Source organism: Mustela nivalis (genome assembly GCF_964662115.1).
Source record: "Mustela nivalis genome assembly, chromosome: 15".
In the NCBI taxonomy this organism is placed as follows: Eukaryota; Metazoa; Chordata; class Mammalia; order Carnivora; family Mustelidae; genus Mustela; species Mustela nivalis.
This window is the reverse complement of record NC_139034.1, coordinates 59,299,243-59,313,658: the sequence shown is the minus strand read 5'-3', so window position 1 is coordinate 59,313,658 and position 14,416 is coordinate 59,299,243. Positions and strand designations below refer to the sequence as shown.

Sequence of the window (14,416 nt, the reverse complement as noted above, 5' to 3'; positions counted from 1 at the left end):
TTGTGAAGTAAGGTACAAATGAGTACTGAGAATCTACAGTGGTTAGCCTAGACAGATGGGTCATTTCTCTTTCCTGATCATTTGACTAACATTTTATGGGTATGTCTTACCAAAAAAAGCCAGTGTTCTATTCCTAAGCAGTTCCTTATTGTCATACATTTGTTCTTACACTCTAAACTTACCAGAGAGACAACTCAGGAACTTGATTAGTAAGTAGCCTTACACCTTCTGGTAAGGTTCAGTACTTTCTCTGTTACTGTAGGAATTTTGTATAAATAAAACTTGCTAAGAATGTATCTGTGACACTTCTCCTTTGGATTTTGAAAAGTCACAATTGGTAGCAGTAGAGTAAGCATTCTTGGAGACCAAAAGGATATAGTCTCCCATTGGCCTGAGGACAGAGCCCCACATTTTGTGTTTAGGAGATCTTTGAGTTCAGATTCATTTCCTGTAAAGTGCATAAGCAGATAGAAATCTTGAACAGGGTGTTTTTATTTTTTAGTCTGTTCCAGGAAAAGAAACTCTATTACCTGGAAATTTTCACTGCTTAGTGCATTTAATCAATTAAAACTTTATACAAGCAACTTCTGTAATCTTAGCTATAACTAAATCTGCTAGGATGTTAAGTAACTTCTCTAAAAAGACAGTCCTGCTAGTTATTTTGACTTCTTAGTCATATCTGTATTCTTCAGAAACCTTGCAAATGATAATCAAAACTACAACTGACTTGCCTGCAACTGATTTGACCATTATCTGGAAAATTTTTTTCTGAGTTGCAGTGGTTTTTAGCACACAACTGAGAGAGCAATTAAACAAATATTTATTATATGCCTGTCATGTGTCAGGCACTGGGCTAGCTATGAGAGATAATCTAGTTCAGACATGCTCCTTGTCTATGAGGAGATCACAGTTTAATTGGGAAAAAGGAAACAAAAATAGTCAGCTACACTATAATATAATAAATGCTGTAACAGAGTCATGGGCAAGGCTAATTTATCCAGTTAGAGTATAAATTCTTAGAAGACGGGGACTAGTGTAATGTGTATCTTAATATCTCCTGTAATGAGTTTCCCAAAAATAAGTGCTTAAGAAATTAATATGTGATTAATGCACAGATCTCAGCCTGGAAGATAGTCTTCTGTTGTTATGTCCAACAGAATTAATGCTTTGATGCATTTCTACTAATTAGTCTTGTTTTAACTTTTCTGTTACTTCTCCAAATAATTTGACACCGTCTGAAAAGATCTTACACACCTCTTTCTCAAAATATTGCCACTGACTGAAGAATGGGATTTCATTGTCTGTTGTTCTGTCATTCCACTAAAGTTATCTCCCAATACCAGATCATCACATTTCTCTCTCAGACTTTAGCTGCAGATTTCTCTGTCTTTTGCTGGGTACTGAGTCAGACTTTTCCTTGGTCCTGATGAGGAGTGATAAGATAATTAAAGTAAAAATAGTAGTGAGTTTTTAAGTAGACAGTTTCTAATTCTTTTTGTGAAAAACCCTACAAGAAGAGGGGACACCATCAATAAATAGTAATGTGACTGTACCATTATAGGAAGGGCTAAGATGAAAAACTCCGTTTTAAATGAGTTTTTTTCTGGTCATAAGTAACAATTGACATGACTTTTAATGAAAGATTGCTGATTTGTAGTTAAGTATGGCCAAATGAACTTTTAAATTAATAGAGTTTATTTTTTCTGAGTGAATGTAACCTAGTATCTAGTGCACTCCTACAATTTTCATGTTATTTTCTTATGGCTTCCTTATGGTGTAACTGCTTTTAAAATAGTACCATTATTTTTTAGCCTTCCATATAACTAAATGGTTTTCTGAATCTTGAAATTAAACATCATGGGTAGTTGTGGGTTTTTTTGTTTGGTTGGTTTTGGTGGGGGTAATGTATTTCTTTTTGTTTTTGCCTTTTAAATATGGAAGCATTAATCATTTGCTGGGGAAATAAGCTGTACTGGTTCAAAACCCAGGAAAGTGTTATTAGCTTACCTATTACAAGGTGTGTGTGTGTGTGTGTGTGTGTGTGTGTGTGTGTGTGTGTGTGTGTATATATATATTTTTTTTTTTTTTTTCCATCTTAAACAGATCATTGAAGTTGGACTTTGTGAAGTTTTTGAATTGATCAAGGAGACACGATTTTCTCACCCATCCCTATGCCTCAGGAGTCTCCAGGCCCTGCTTAACGTACTTCAGGGTCAGCAGCCAGAAGGCCTTCAGTCAGAGCCACCTGAGGTCCTAGGTAAGAGCTCAGGATCATTAAATGAAGTCTTTAAATGTAAATAGCTTCTCTTATGAAGCATATACTGCCTGTAATGCAGTGTTTGTTTTTGTTTTTAAATTATGGTATTAAAACAGCAGGGGTGTAAATTTTAAGGTATTTTGCTCTGTTCTACTAGAGTTATAGTTTAATACTTACAGTTCATGCACAGACATTTCTTGATTTCTGTGATGATGGGGAAAAAGCAAAACGTAAATCCTTGGAACCCAGAAATAATCCCAAGCCTTATAATCGCCATTAACTTAATTTGTTTTCATTAAACCTTAGGCCAAAATATTGAACATTGACTTTCTCTAACTTTATGTGTTATTCTGGGTAGTTAAAAATGTGAGAAGAGAGGAAACAAATGCCGCCAACCCAAAACAGCACATCTAGTTTCCCAACAGACGGCATTTCTTTTGTATCCATTATAAACAAAAACCCATTTTTGTTATAGATAATGCTTTTGAATTAGTGACAGCTTCCAATAAGTAAATAGGTTTTCTTTTTGTAAAATGTATTTGGATTTTATAAATGCATGCCTTTCGTGTTATTGATACAGGTTCAACACATAATCCAGTAAGCAAGTTGAGAGCTCTTGAGGAAGAGAAATAGAGATAGGGGCATAAGTTTGAAATTGCCTATCGCTTTTCTCTGATGCTAAAGTCTAGATTTTTCTAAATCTCAAGCATTAGTTCATATCAGAGTTATGTGGGTCCTATCTGTGGAGTTTCTGATTCAGTAGATTCAGCATAGGACCCAAGAATTTGCATTTAGAATACATTTCTGGGTGGTGTGCCAGTGCAGCTCACCTGGGGACAACACTGTTGGTCTGGACTAGAGTTTGATCTTTCTTTTCTACTTGGTTATTTAGTATTTATTAGGCCCACATGTGAGAACCTAATTACATGTCATACTGGTTTTGTTTTGGTGGTGGTTTTTTCAGGGGAGGGTAGGGAATCACATGGTGATTAGTTTTTGTGTTTAGTTTTTTTGTTTGGTTTAGTGGGGGAAGGGAGTGCTTGCCAGGGAGACAAGCTGAAAATTAAAAAAAAAAAAAAAAAAAATACCCTCCCCCACCCTGTGTTATTAAATACTACTACTAAATAAAAGTTGTCATATGGTGAGAAGCAGGCATCTTGTTTGATTATTGTTATGGTAACACCAGTGATCATATTACTATTGTGATGCATTACTTGGCATCACAGCATCTTACTAAAGCTTTATTTATTTAACTGATTTTTTAAAAGTTTTCCTTTATTTTTTATTTATTTTTTTAAATTAATTTATTTATTTTCAGCATAACAGTATTCATTATTTTTGCACCACACCCAGTGCTCCATGCAATCCGTGCCCTCTCTAATACCCACCACCTGGTACCCCAACCTCCCACCCCCCGCCACTTCAGACCCCTCAGATTGTTTTTCAGAGTCCATAGTCTCTCATGATTCACTGATTTTTTTTTTTTTTAAGAATTTTTTGTTGATCTCTGGCTTGTCACTTAACAAATAATTGAAATATTTAAAATATCCACTAAAACCTATATATCCTATTTATTACTTTGAGTTACTTGCTGATCATTTCTATTTTCTTGATCTTCTGGCATACCATTGTCTTTTTTCCATTGTTAAACATCTTGTTTTATATATTTATTTGGCCAGGGTTTTTGTTTGTTTGTTTTTTTGTTTTGTTTTGTTTTTTCTTGTTAATAGTTGCAGATACTGCTATACTTCTTTGGTCTCTCTTTTATCCTTTCAGTGTTTGCTTCTGGTCTCTTTAGTGCTTTGATTTATTTTTCTATTGAGGGATTTACCATCACTTTATATTTCTCATTTTGTTTAATTAATTTGACTTTTTTAAAACTAAATTTTTATTGAAATTTTTCTCTGTTTTTTCCTTTGATCTAATAGTGTAATCACATGAATACACTTTGGGTTTTTTTCATGTTATTCATGAAAATATAGGTATATATGAATCACTCTTACTGTCAGGGTAGCTTGATTGATTATTACACACCAAGCTTCTTCTCCTAGGAAATGGATTTTGATTTAGAAATTGTCTAGGTAAAAAAAATCATTCTTACATCTATTTTTCTGTTCATTTTAGGGTTGGAATGTATGTTCTTAAGTATTCACGTAAATGTAAAAGTATCTTCTATGTTCTATGCAAAGAGCATATAATTCAGGGGTGATCAGTACAGACATTGTTGCTGTTATTATGGGACTTAGTATCAGACAGTCGAACATGTGTGATTGCAGATGTGGATAAATAGTATGGGGGATGCAGAGGGAGTTCTGGGAGTCTATAACAGGCTTTTTTGAAGATGTGAAATTGGAGACTTGAAAGACAAGTAGGAAGAAGTTAACTGTGTTTCTAGGCAGAAAGGAGAGCGTGCAGTAAGTCTCTGAGATAGGAAGGAGAATGACTGAACAAAGATTGTCTGGCTAGAATGTGGACAGTGAAGGTAAGGAAGCCTTTGCCATAGGTGAGGAGGAAGGCAGGGACTAGACCATATGGAGCTTCATAGGCCATGTTAAAGGAGCCCGGTAGCTTTTGTTCTAGGAGAAATGGAAAGTCACTCACTGTCTCCTTAAGCTTAAAAAAAAGTTCTTTATTTTATAACACTTATACTGTTCTTTTCCACTTGAATCTAACTTTTTTGATAACAGGCATTCTTTATCTTGTTTGCCAAAGTACTACCACAACCGAGAACAGTTTCTCATGTACAGAAAGAATTCAGTAAATATTTTCTGAGTAATTAAAAGATGAAGGGGCAGAAGGATAATGATGGAAGGAAGGATGGACAAACGAAGATAGTAGAGAGGAAAGGATGCGGGGAAAGAAGTATAGTTGGGAGTGAAGGGTGAACGGAAGGAGAGACTGAAGGGTATACAGGCAAGTGAAGAAGGGAGGGAGAATGGAAAGAAGGGAGAGGAGCACGAACCAACTAACCAAGGAGTGAACAGATTTTAAATAAAAAACCAGATGCTTGGTTTAAAACTTCTCTCTGGCTATAAAGGGACAAAGTGAAGGTAGGAGCTAATTAAGGAGCACTTTGTAGTATTCTGATTCTGAGGTGGTTGGAAGGATGGATTGGGAGGCTGGTCGTGAGATGGACCAAGTGAAGGCTTTTGGAAGCACCAGTGACAGGCGTAACTGGGATGAGAGAGACAGGAGGTGAGGGAGACCGAGGAAGGCGAGCTCCGGGAGTCAGCGAGAAACCACATGTGGCCTTTTAGTTTTCAGAGAGTTGTAGTACACGAATTCTTTCTCTTGCTCTTTCTCCCTCTCCCTTTCTTCATCTTCCGCAATTTTGCAGTCTTTTTCTGATTGTTGCTTTCTTTTTTTTTTCTGTTTTGAGTTCTCATTCTATACGGATTTTCAAATTCCCCTTCCCTTTGGCAGAAGAAATACCTGGAAGTCTTTGATTCAGTTTTGGGCAGAGTTGTTCAGGGGATTTTGTGTGGAAACTTCATGTGACCATAGAACGTTCAGGTGTTCATTTACCATCTTTACCACTAAATGCCTTCATCATTTAGGGAAAATCTCTTTATCTCCCTGTCTCAATTTCATTGTCTGTTAAAGGGGGATGGTATATGTCCTATTGACTAGAAGGTTTTTCTAGGGTATAAAATGAATTATATACTCACTTTATAAATACAAATGTGAATTGTTATTATGTTAGCAATAAAGCAAGTTCACATAAAAACAAATTATAGCATGTGTATATGTATTCTGTTGTTTTGCAAATATGTAATTTTCTGGATACTTATAAACATTTTAAGAAGCTTGTATTCTTCCCACTCTAAAAGGTAAAATAAGTGCAGTGAGTAGTCTGTTACTTGAGAGGATATTTCTTGAATGTGTGAATGCCTCAAGACAAGTTTCTTTTAAACAACCTGGGATAGATTCCATTTTTTTATTTACAAAAATAAAGTGTTGAACTAAATGTTCTCTAAGGTCCTTTTTATATAAATATTCTAACTTTGCAGGGGAATGGGTAACTAGAAAGGAACTAATGCAAAGTAAGTGTTCTAGGTGCCTTAAATATTTTTTTTATAATGAAGCAAGGTATAAGTAAATAAACAGATGCATGAAGTGTTCTGTATGTCGAGTGAATGTAATTGAGTTTTATTTTATCCGCAGAGTCTCTCTTCCAGCTCCTTTTGGAAATCACTGTTCGAAGTACGGGAATGAATGACAGCACAGGCCAGTCTCTGACAGCACTTTCCTGTGCTTGCCTCTTTAGTCTGGTGGCTTCTTGGGGAGAAACAGGAAGGACACTTCAGGCCATCTCTGCTATCCTTACCAATAATGGCAGCCACGCTTGCCAAACAATACAGGTATTTCATTTATATCTGCTTAGAAGGTTATAAGATGCCAAGTTAGAATTTCACCTTAATTGTCAATAGGTGTCCCCTGCTTTTTCTCACTCATTATAGTTATTTGAGCTATCCAAGGTTGATATAAGTAATCCACAGCATATATAAAGTAATAAAATGAAATTTGGCAAAAACTCTGAGAGCTTTAAACTGGTCTTTGTGTCGGCACCCCAGCCACCTCTTCTCTTGCATTGTCTTCTTCTCTGTCGTCCCCACCTCCCATCTTGCCCAGAATTTTTAAGTATTTTAACTAACCCCTGCACTGTTCAAGGATCAAATGTAGTTTTTTTTTTTTTTTTTTTTTTTTTTTTTTAAGATTTTACTTATGTATTTGACAGAGAGATAGCTCAAGTAGGCAGAGCTTCAGGGAGAGGGAGAAGCAGGCTCCCCACTGAGCAGGGAGCCTGATGTGGGGCTTGATGGGACCCTGGAATTATGACCTGAGCCAGAGGCAGCCGCTTAATCCCACTGAGCCACCCAGGCGCCCCTCAAATGTCATTTTTTTTTTAAGATTTTATTTATTTATTTGACAGACAAAGATGACAAGTAGGCAGAGAGGCAGGCAGAGAGAGAGGAGGAAGCAGTTCCCTGCTGAGCAGAAGAGCCCGATGCGGGGCTCGATCCCAAGACCCCGAGACCATGACCTGAGCTGAAGGCAGAGGCTTTAACCCACTGAGCCACCCAGGTGCCCCTCAAATGTCATTTTTTAATAAATTCATTTGTTTCTGAGCTGCTTCAGCTTTACATAGAACATTTTTAAGTTTTTAATACCTGACTGTGGAATAAGCTCTTTATTGTTGTTAGTAGTGGGAAATACAATTCTTCTTAAAACACAATTGATTTAATTCTTTTGGATTGTTCTGGAAATTGAGTAAGAAGTTACAGTTTTAAGTCTCTGTTATGTGCTCTTTACTGGTCCCTTGGTCAACCTCCAGAACAGATGGAAGGTCTGCTTCAATCCTGTTATTCGCAGCCAAAGATAGCAGAATGGGAGTGTGGGTCCTTTTCTTAGGCTTAATTCAGCAATATTGAACTCTCCTTGCCAAACATGAGCAATCTCCTTAGTCTAGATTTCGGGTCTTATTCTTTTCCCTCTTTCTGCCCCGCCGGAAATCTTCTTTTCCCTTTTTATGATCCTGAATTATTTTGAAGTTCCTCTAATGCAGTAATGTTCAAAACTGTTCTGCACCTGTGCTTTGAGGTATGGCAAAATTTTAAATACGTGCTTAAAATACACAAATAATTCTTAAATTTTAATGAAATAACACAAACATTTACATATACCAAACTTTTAAAATACAGTGACCATAAACACATGAGCTTATTAGGCATTGTGTGATTTATTTTTGTGCATAGCCTCATCTCAGAGGATATGAGGTGGAGTCTAAATGATGAGTTGAATTGGCCAGTCCAGAGAGAAGAGGTGTTACTGTTGGGAATGTTGGGGGAGCCTGTTCTTAGTGTCCATAGGCTAAGGCAGGGAGATAAGAGTAAAAGTGGAATACTGAAGGCTGAAAGTAGTTTAGTGTAGTTATAGTATTAAGAGCTTTAAGCTAACAGAGATAGGACTTGCATGTATATCTGTCTGACTCTAGTATTATGCTTAATATGCACTGGTCTGTGCACAATACTAGATAACCCTGAATCAATAGTTGAGGTTCTCTATAGACCTGCCCCATCCCTGCATCCCTGTCTCTAGCCCAGATACCATACTACAGCCTGTTATCTTAATGTGGCTTACAGGGTTCCTCCTGATTTGGCCTCATTCCACCAACCACTTCATTTCACAGAACTGTCTTGGCCAGGCTATGGGTAGAGAAAGAAAATTCTTCCCTCAGAGTGTATAACTAACATCTCAAATTCTTTTGGGATTCAAATGCATGTTACTTTTTGTTCCAAAAAGCTTAAGCTGAGAGTTTAAAGTAGGGCAGGAATACGAGTACCATGAGGTACCTTACTGAAGGAGACTAAAATCCTTTTTGGAGGAGTGAACTCCAAGCTTCATAGATTTACCATGGACAAAACACATCTGAGCTCACAAACAAAAAGCACATGGAAAAAAAGGCACTATCATTTAGAGTTAATAGAAACAAATATAGCAGAGTCAGTCCTGCCTAGTCTATATATATTGAAATTATTTGAAATAGAATATAAAACATACATATTTAATATAGTTAAATTAATAAAAGAAAGTATCACCAAGTATTATTAAGGAATAAGAATATAAAAAGAATCAGAAGGATCAGAAAACCAAACTGAACTCCTAGACATAAAAAAATAATAATAATTACAATCTGAAATTTAAAGGATGAGTTAATTATTGGATATAAAGGAGGAAGAAATTATGAGAGACAGAGAAGGTATGGAAGACCAAATAAGAAACATGAATAGAGAATGAGAAAGCCGAATGTATTAATACAATTTGAGTTTCACAAGGCAGTGATGCATTGGTGGAGAGTAGTACTTGAAATAATTGGTAAGGTTTTCTAAAATTGGTAATGACATGGAATCCTCAGATTAAGGAAGTCTAATTTATCAGAGTAAATTCTCTAGGTCCTGCCGCAATGTTGGTGAGAGAAAATCAGCAGAAGAAAAAAAGGAAGAAATCTGAGACTTCTTATTGTAGTACTGGGTTATCTTAGAATTAAGTACCCTTTTAGAAAGCATGAAAGAAATGGAGTCATGTTGGAGAAAGCCATTAATTTCTGCCCCTTCCTCTCTCCAGGGAGGTTATAATAAAGGTTTAAATAAGGTTATAATAAATTATTTTTAAAGTATAAACTTTTAAGAATGGGACATATTTTTAAAAAATAGAAATAGGAGAAAGCTTAAATTTAATTTCCTTAAGAGGCTAATGCCCATAGAAAGTAAGTTAATTTTCACCTAAAACTCCAGATGGGATTTAGAATTAGAAGTAGCAGGTGCCTGGGAAGTGGTGGTGAGGTCAAGAGCTAAAAACTGAAATCTGTATAATGAAAAGTAGAGAGGGGCGCCTGGGTGGCTCAGTGGGTTAAGCCTCTGCCTTTGGCTCAGGTCATAATCCCAGGGTCCTGGGATCGAGCCCTGCATTGAGCTCTCTGCTCAGCGGGGAGCCTGCTTACTCCTCTCTCTCTGACTACTTGTGATCTCCATCTGTCAAATAAATAAAATCTTAAAAAAAAAGAAAAGGTAGAGAACCCCAGAGGTGTTCTTTTGCCCTTCCTAGCAACTGTCCTAGCCAAGCAACTGTCCTTCTCTCATATCCCAGAGAGAGAAGTTTCCTGTCTAAAGAAACTGAGCCAGAGAGACCAGGGGAAACCAGCCACAACTGAGAGTGGAATTAGGAGCTAAGCTGAAAATGGAGATTTAATGAAAGTCTTTCTATTGATGATGGAATTTCAAAATCCTCACTAAATTTCCGGAACGGTGCCCATAAGACTTATAGCTTCTAGGAAAAAGACTGGCAGAATCTTCTTTGGAGAAAGAGCAAGAAAAGACCCACAAATGCAGACATTTGGCAGGGGGCCCACCACTGAAACTCTCAATCTTAGTGTGATCATTTTGAGGTGAGCTCAAATCAGGTGATCTGTCAAATCCTGTCTATTCATAGCAAGTTTTCTACCATTTTTTTAGTAGCTTACTCTTAAAAGTGTACAACCGGATTATTTGTCTTTTGGGTATTGAGTTTGGTAAGTTCTTTATAGATTTTGGATACTTACCCTTTATCACATATGTCATTTGCAGATATCTTCTCCCATTCTGATGTTTCCTTCCCTTTGCAGAAGTCTTTTATCTTGACGAATCCCAGTAGTTCATTTTTCCTTTTGTTCCTCTTGCCTCCGGAGATGTGTTTACTAAGAAGTTGCTATGGCTGATACCAAAGAGGTTGTTGCCTCTGTTCTCTAGTATTTTGATGGTTTTCTGCCTCACATTTGGGTCTTCCCTTCACTTTGAATTAATTTTTGTGTATGGTGTAAGAAAGCGGTCCAGTTTCATTCTTCTGTATGTGGCTGTCCAGTTTTCCCAACACCATTTGTTGAAGAAACTATCTTTTCTCCATTGGATATTCTTTCTTGCTTCATCAAAGATTAGTTGACCATATAGTTGTGGGTTCATTTCTGAGTTTTCTGTTCTGTTCCACTGATCAGTGTCTGTTCTGGGCCAGTATTATACTGTTTTCATGACTACAGCTTGGTAATATAGCTTGAAGTCTGGAATTGGGATGCCTCCAGCTTTGCTTTTCTTTTTGAAGATTGCTTTGACTATTTGTAGTCTTTTGGGGTTCCAAATTTTAGGATTGTTCTAGTTCTGTGAAAATGGAATAATTTTAACTTCTATATCTTAGTCTAGGTCAGAGAAGGGTTTCATGAGGGGTGTTGCCAAGCGGGAAAAGTAGAAATGGTGTGTTTGTGACTTATTGAGAGGAGCTTGGGAAGGATCACTTAGGGGTAGGTATAGAGAAACCAGCAAGCCCCAAAATAGGGCAGTTTTTGATTTAACAAAAAAAAAAGAAAAATTACACAAGAGGGAAATGTAATGTTATACAGTTTGGTTCATGAACCGTGACTACAGATTCATAATAAGTGACCTTTGAATACTAATGTAACCAGAAATTATTATATAGCTCAATTTTGAGGATTTGGGATAGGAGGAGGGGCATCATCGTTCATAATAGACACCAACAAAGAAAGTATCTCAAACAAAAAAATGAACCATGGAAGCTTTGGCATATTATTTAGGAATATGGATAGTGATTCTAGGTAAGTTTAATATAGCTGCTTCTAGGGAGAGAATTTGTAATATTCAATTATGTATATGTTATCCTATCATATCTATATATATTTATACTATCTATACATATAGCATAAATTATTTTGGGTGAGTCAGGCCTTAGAACTGGAAGGGGTGGAGAATATATCTGTGAACAGTGGGTCACTTATCTCGGTGAAAGCTCTTCCCTCTACAAAGTGTGTCCCATAGAAATATTATGTAGTCTACATGTGTGATTAAAACTTTTTATTAGCCACATTAAAAAGGTAAAATGAAACAAGTATGGTTAATTATGTATTTTAATAGTGTATTTCACTCGACATAACCACAAAATCAGTTCAACATGTAATCAATGCAATATTAAGATTCTGCCTTCTTGTTTTTATACTAAGTCTTCAAAATCCAGTGCGTATTTTGTATTTAGAGCACTGTCCACCTTCCAAGAGCTCAGTAGTCACATGTGGCTAATGGCTGCCATATTGGAAAGTACAGCTGTAGAACTGTGACTGAGTGGTCTCCTGGGGTCTGGCTGTGTTGTTGGATATGGTAAAAGAGTGACAAAAGATGAGGAATAGAATTTCCTCTGCTGGCAGAATGCTAGTCCCATGCTGGTGACTGTTGACAACTCAGTTAGTGTTCCAGATATTAGCAGGTCTTTGATAAATATTGCTATCCAATGATAAATGAAGGCTGAATAAATGCACAGTTAACACAAATGAGTTTTCATACCATGGAATATTGTTGATGTTAATGGGCGTTAATCATAATGGAAAAGCAAAGTGGAAGAAATACATTGGAAATTTTGTTCCATCTGTAGAAACTGTACCGTACCGTTCTCTTTTGCTTAAGTCTGCGCTTTGTTATGGGAAGTGTATTAATAATTATGCATATCCTACAAAAGATATTTTGGCTTATTCTAATCCAGCATAATTTTATTTATATCCAGTGTTCATACTTTTTACTAATCTAGTATATTTCTGTCTGCAAAACTTGAAATCATAGGCAGTTCTTGTTATTGGTGTTTGGGAGAAAGATGCATATTTCAGTATTTTCAGCCAAAAATGCAAGTTAATATTCTTTGAATTTGATATTTTTACCTTGGACTCCTGAGATTTGCTTCTTATAGGTAAACTTCTAGTTAGTAGTTTCTATTGATGTGCCAAACCATGATTGTTCTGAACAATTTATTTTCTCATAAATGGTGAAGTATCTTTATTTTGTCTGTTTTGTGTTTGCAGTACTTAAAAATACCTACTTATTTGTTTCTTGTCTTTTAAATAGGTGCCAACGATACTAAATTCCCTACAGAGAAGTGTACAGGCAGTGTTGGTGGGAAAAATTCAAATTCAGGACTGGTTTAGCAATGGCATTAAGAAAGCAGCTTTAATGCATAAGTGGCCATTAAAAGAAATATCTGTTGATGAAGATGATCAATGTCTACTTCAGAATGATGGATTTTTTCTTTATCTGTTATGCAAGGATGGATTATACAAAATAGGCTCTGGATACAGTGGAACAGTTAGGGTAATGTGATTCTTTATAGTTTTTAATTATAGCAAAAGTTATGTCCATGCTGAATTGTGTTTTGTTTTCAGCTTCATTTTTAGAGTACTATTTAATTTTGATGTAATAATACTTCTTTGAAAATCATGATAGAAACATAAGTATTAAATGTCATACATTTGTGTTGTTTTTCATTGATTATTAATTATGAAACTGTTGATGGGCTAATTTTTTTGTTACATTGCAGGGCCATATATATAATTCTACATCTCGCATCAGAAACAGAAAAGAAAAAAAGTCTTGGTTAGGGTATGCTCAGGTAAGAGATTATCCATAATAAACCAAGCTTTTCTTTCCTGTCTTTTACAACATGTGGCTTGTACTTATTTGATCAGTAAATAATGTCACTTCTGTTTAAACAGATATAGTGTATTTTTAATAATATGGCTAATAACAGTGTCACAGTGTAATATAAAGAACATTGGCTTAGCATTCCTAATAGGTTTACCTTTAGTCCTGGCCCTGATCCTTATTAGCTGTGTGACTTTGGACAACTCAGTTAACTTATTCCATTGGATCCTCTGTTATTTAGCTATAAAATGGGCATAAAAAAGTCTTCTGTTGGAATTCTTATTTAAGTGGATCTCTAGATAAAAATCAGAGATCACAATTACCATTAGCAAATATGAATTGGGACTGTATCTGTGTGACCTGAGTCCAAATTAGAGATTCTTACCACTAGATCCTTTGTTTTAAGTCTAAATCAGTATCATCTGGGAAATAGTGTATGGTGTGCCCACTGAACAGCTTCCTGTATGGGGCATCATGCAGAGTATCACCAAAGAGGAAAGAGCGAGGCCTGTTACTTTCTTACTGCTGTGATCTCATCACCTAACATGGCCAAATGGGTGTCAGCAGTCAAGATACCTTACTGTACCTCCCATGAAGAGAAGCAGGTGAAAGACAAAGAGCCAGAGGATTTATTTGCATTCTGTCCCTTCCTTAGAGATAAAGTCCAAGGTCCCTTGTGGGAGGATATAGAATAAAGATATCCCTACATACCTATATTACCCCACTCACAGCTCATTGTCATCATCAGATGATAAAAGGTATTTGAAAGCATTTTGAAAATTAAAGAAATTATTGTTATATGAAAAATAATTCTGTATTAATTATTGGGGAGATTTTGAAATTAAATTTTAAGTCCAATTAATTACTCAGTGATTGTTTCTTAAAATTTAACCTGGTTCAAAACATCTCATCAGATTTTTATTTGCCACTATAGTAGTATTTTATGTAAGAAATAAGAACGTAGAAAAATATTCAGTGGCATATCATTCCATCTAAAACCACTATCCTATTCATTTCTAAATATTAACCAAAATATCTTAGCTATTTTTCCTTAAAATATTTGTTAAAGTAACAGTGATCATTTCTCTTCTTACTTGGCAAGTGGTAAAATAATTTGAACAAAATGTCTGTATTGTCCTGGGTGGTATATCTAATG

At 35.9% G+C, this 14,416-nt stretch overlaps 1 protein-coding gene across 1 annotated transcript in view; it reads left to right on the top strand.

The window, feature by feature from the left end:
- Nucleotides 1–14,416, top strand: part of MYCBP2 (MYC binding protein 2) — a 267,804-nt gene that overhangs the window by 43,677 nt on the left and 209,711 nt on the right. Inside the window, exons 4-7 of the mRNA XM_082701514.1 lie at nt 2,104–2,257; nt 6,422–6,618; nt 12,688–12,930; nt 13,157–13,228. Coding sequence (XP_082557640.1) covers nt 2,104–2,257; nt 6,422–6,618; nt 12,688–12,930; nt 13,157–13,228 — 666 coding nt within the window. The remainder of the gene's footprint in view (nt 1–2,103; nt 2,258–6,421; nt 6,619–12,687; nt 12,931–13,156; nt 13,229–14,416) is intronic.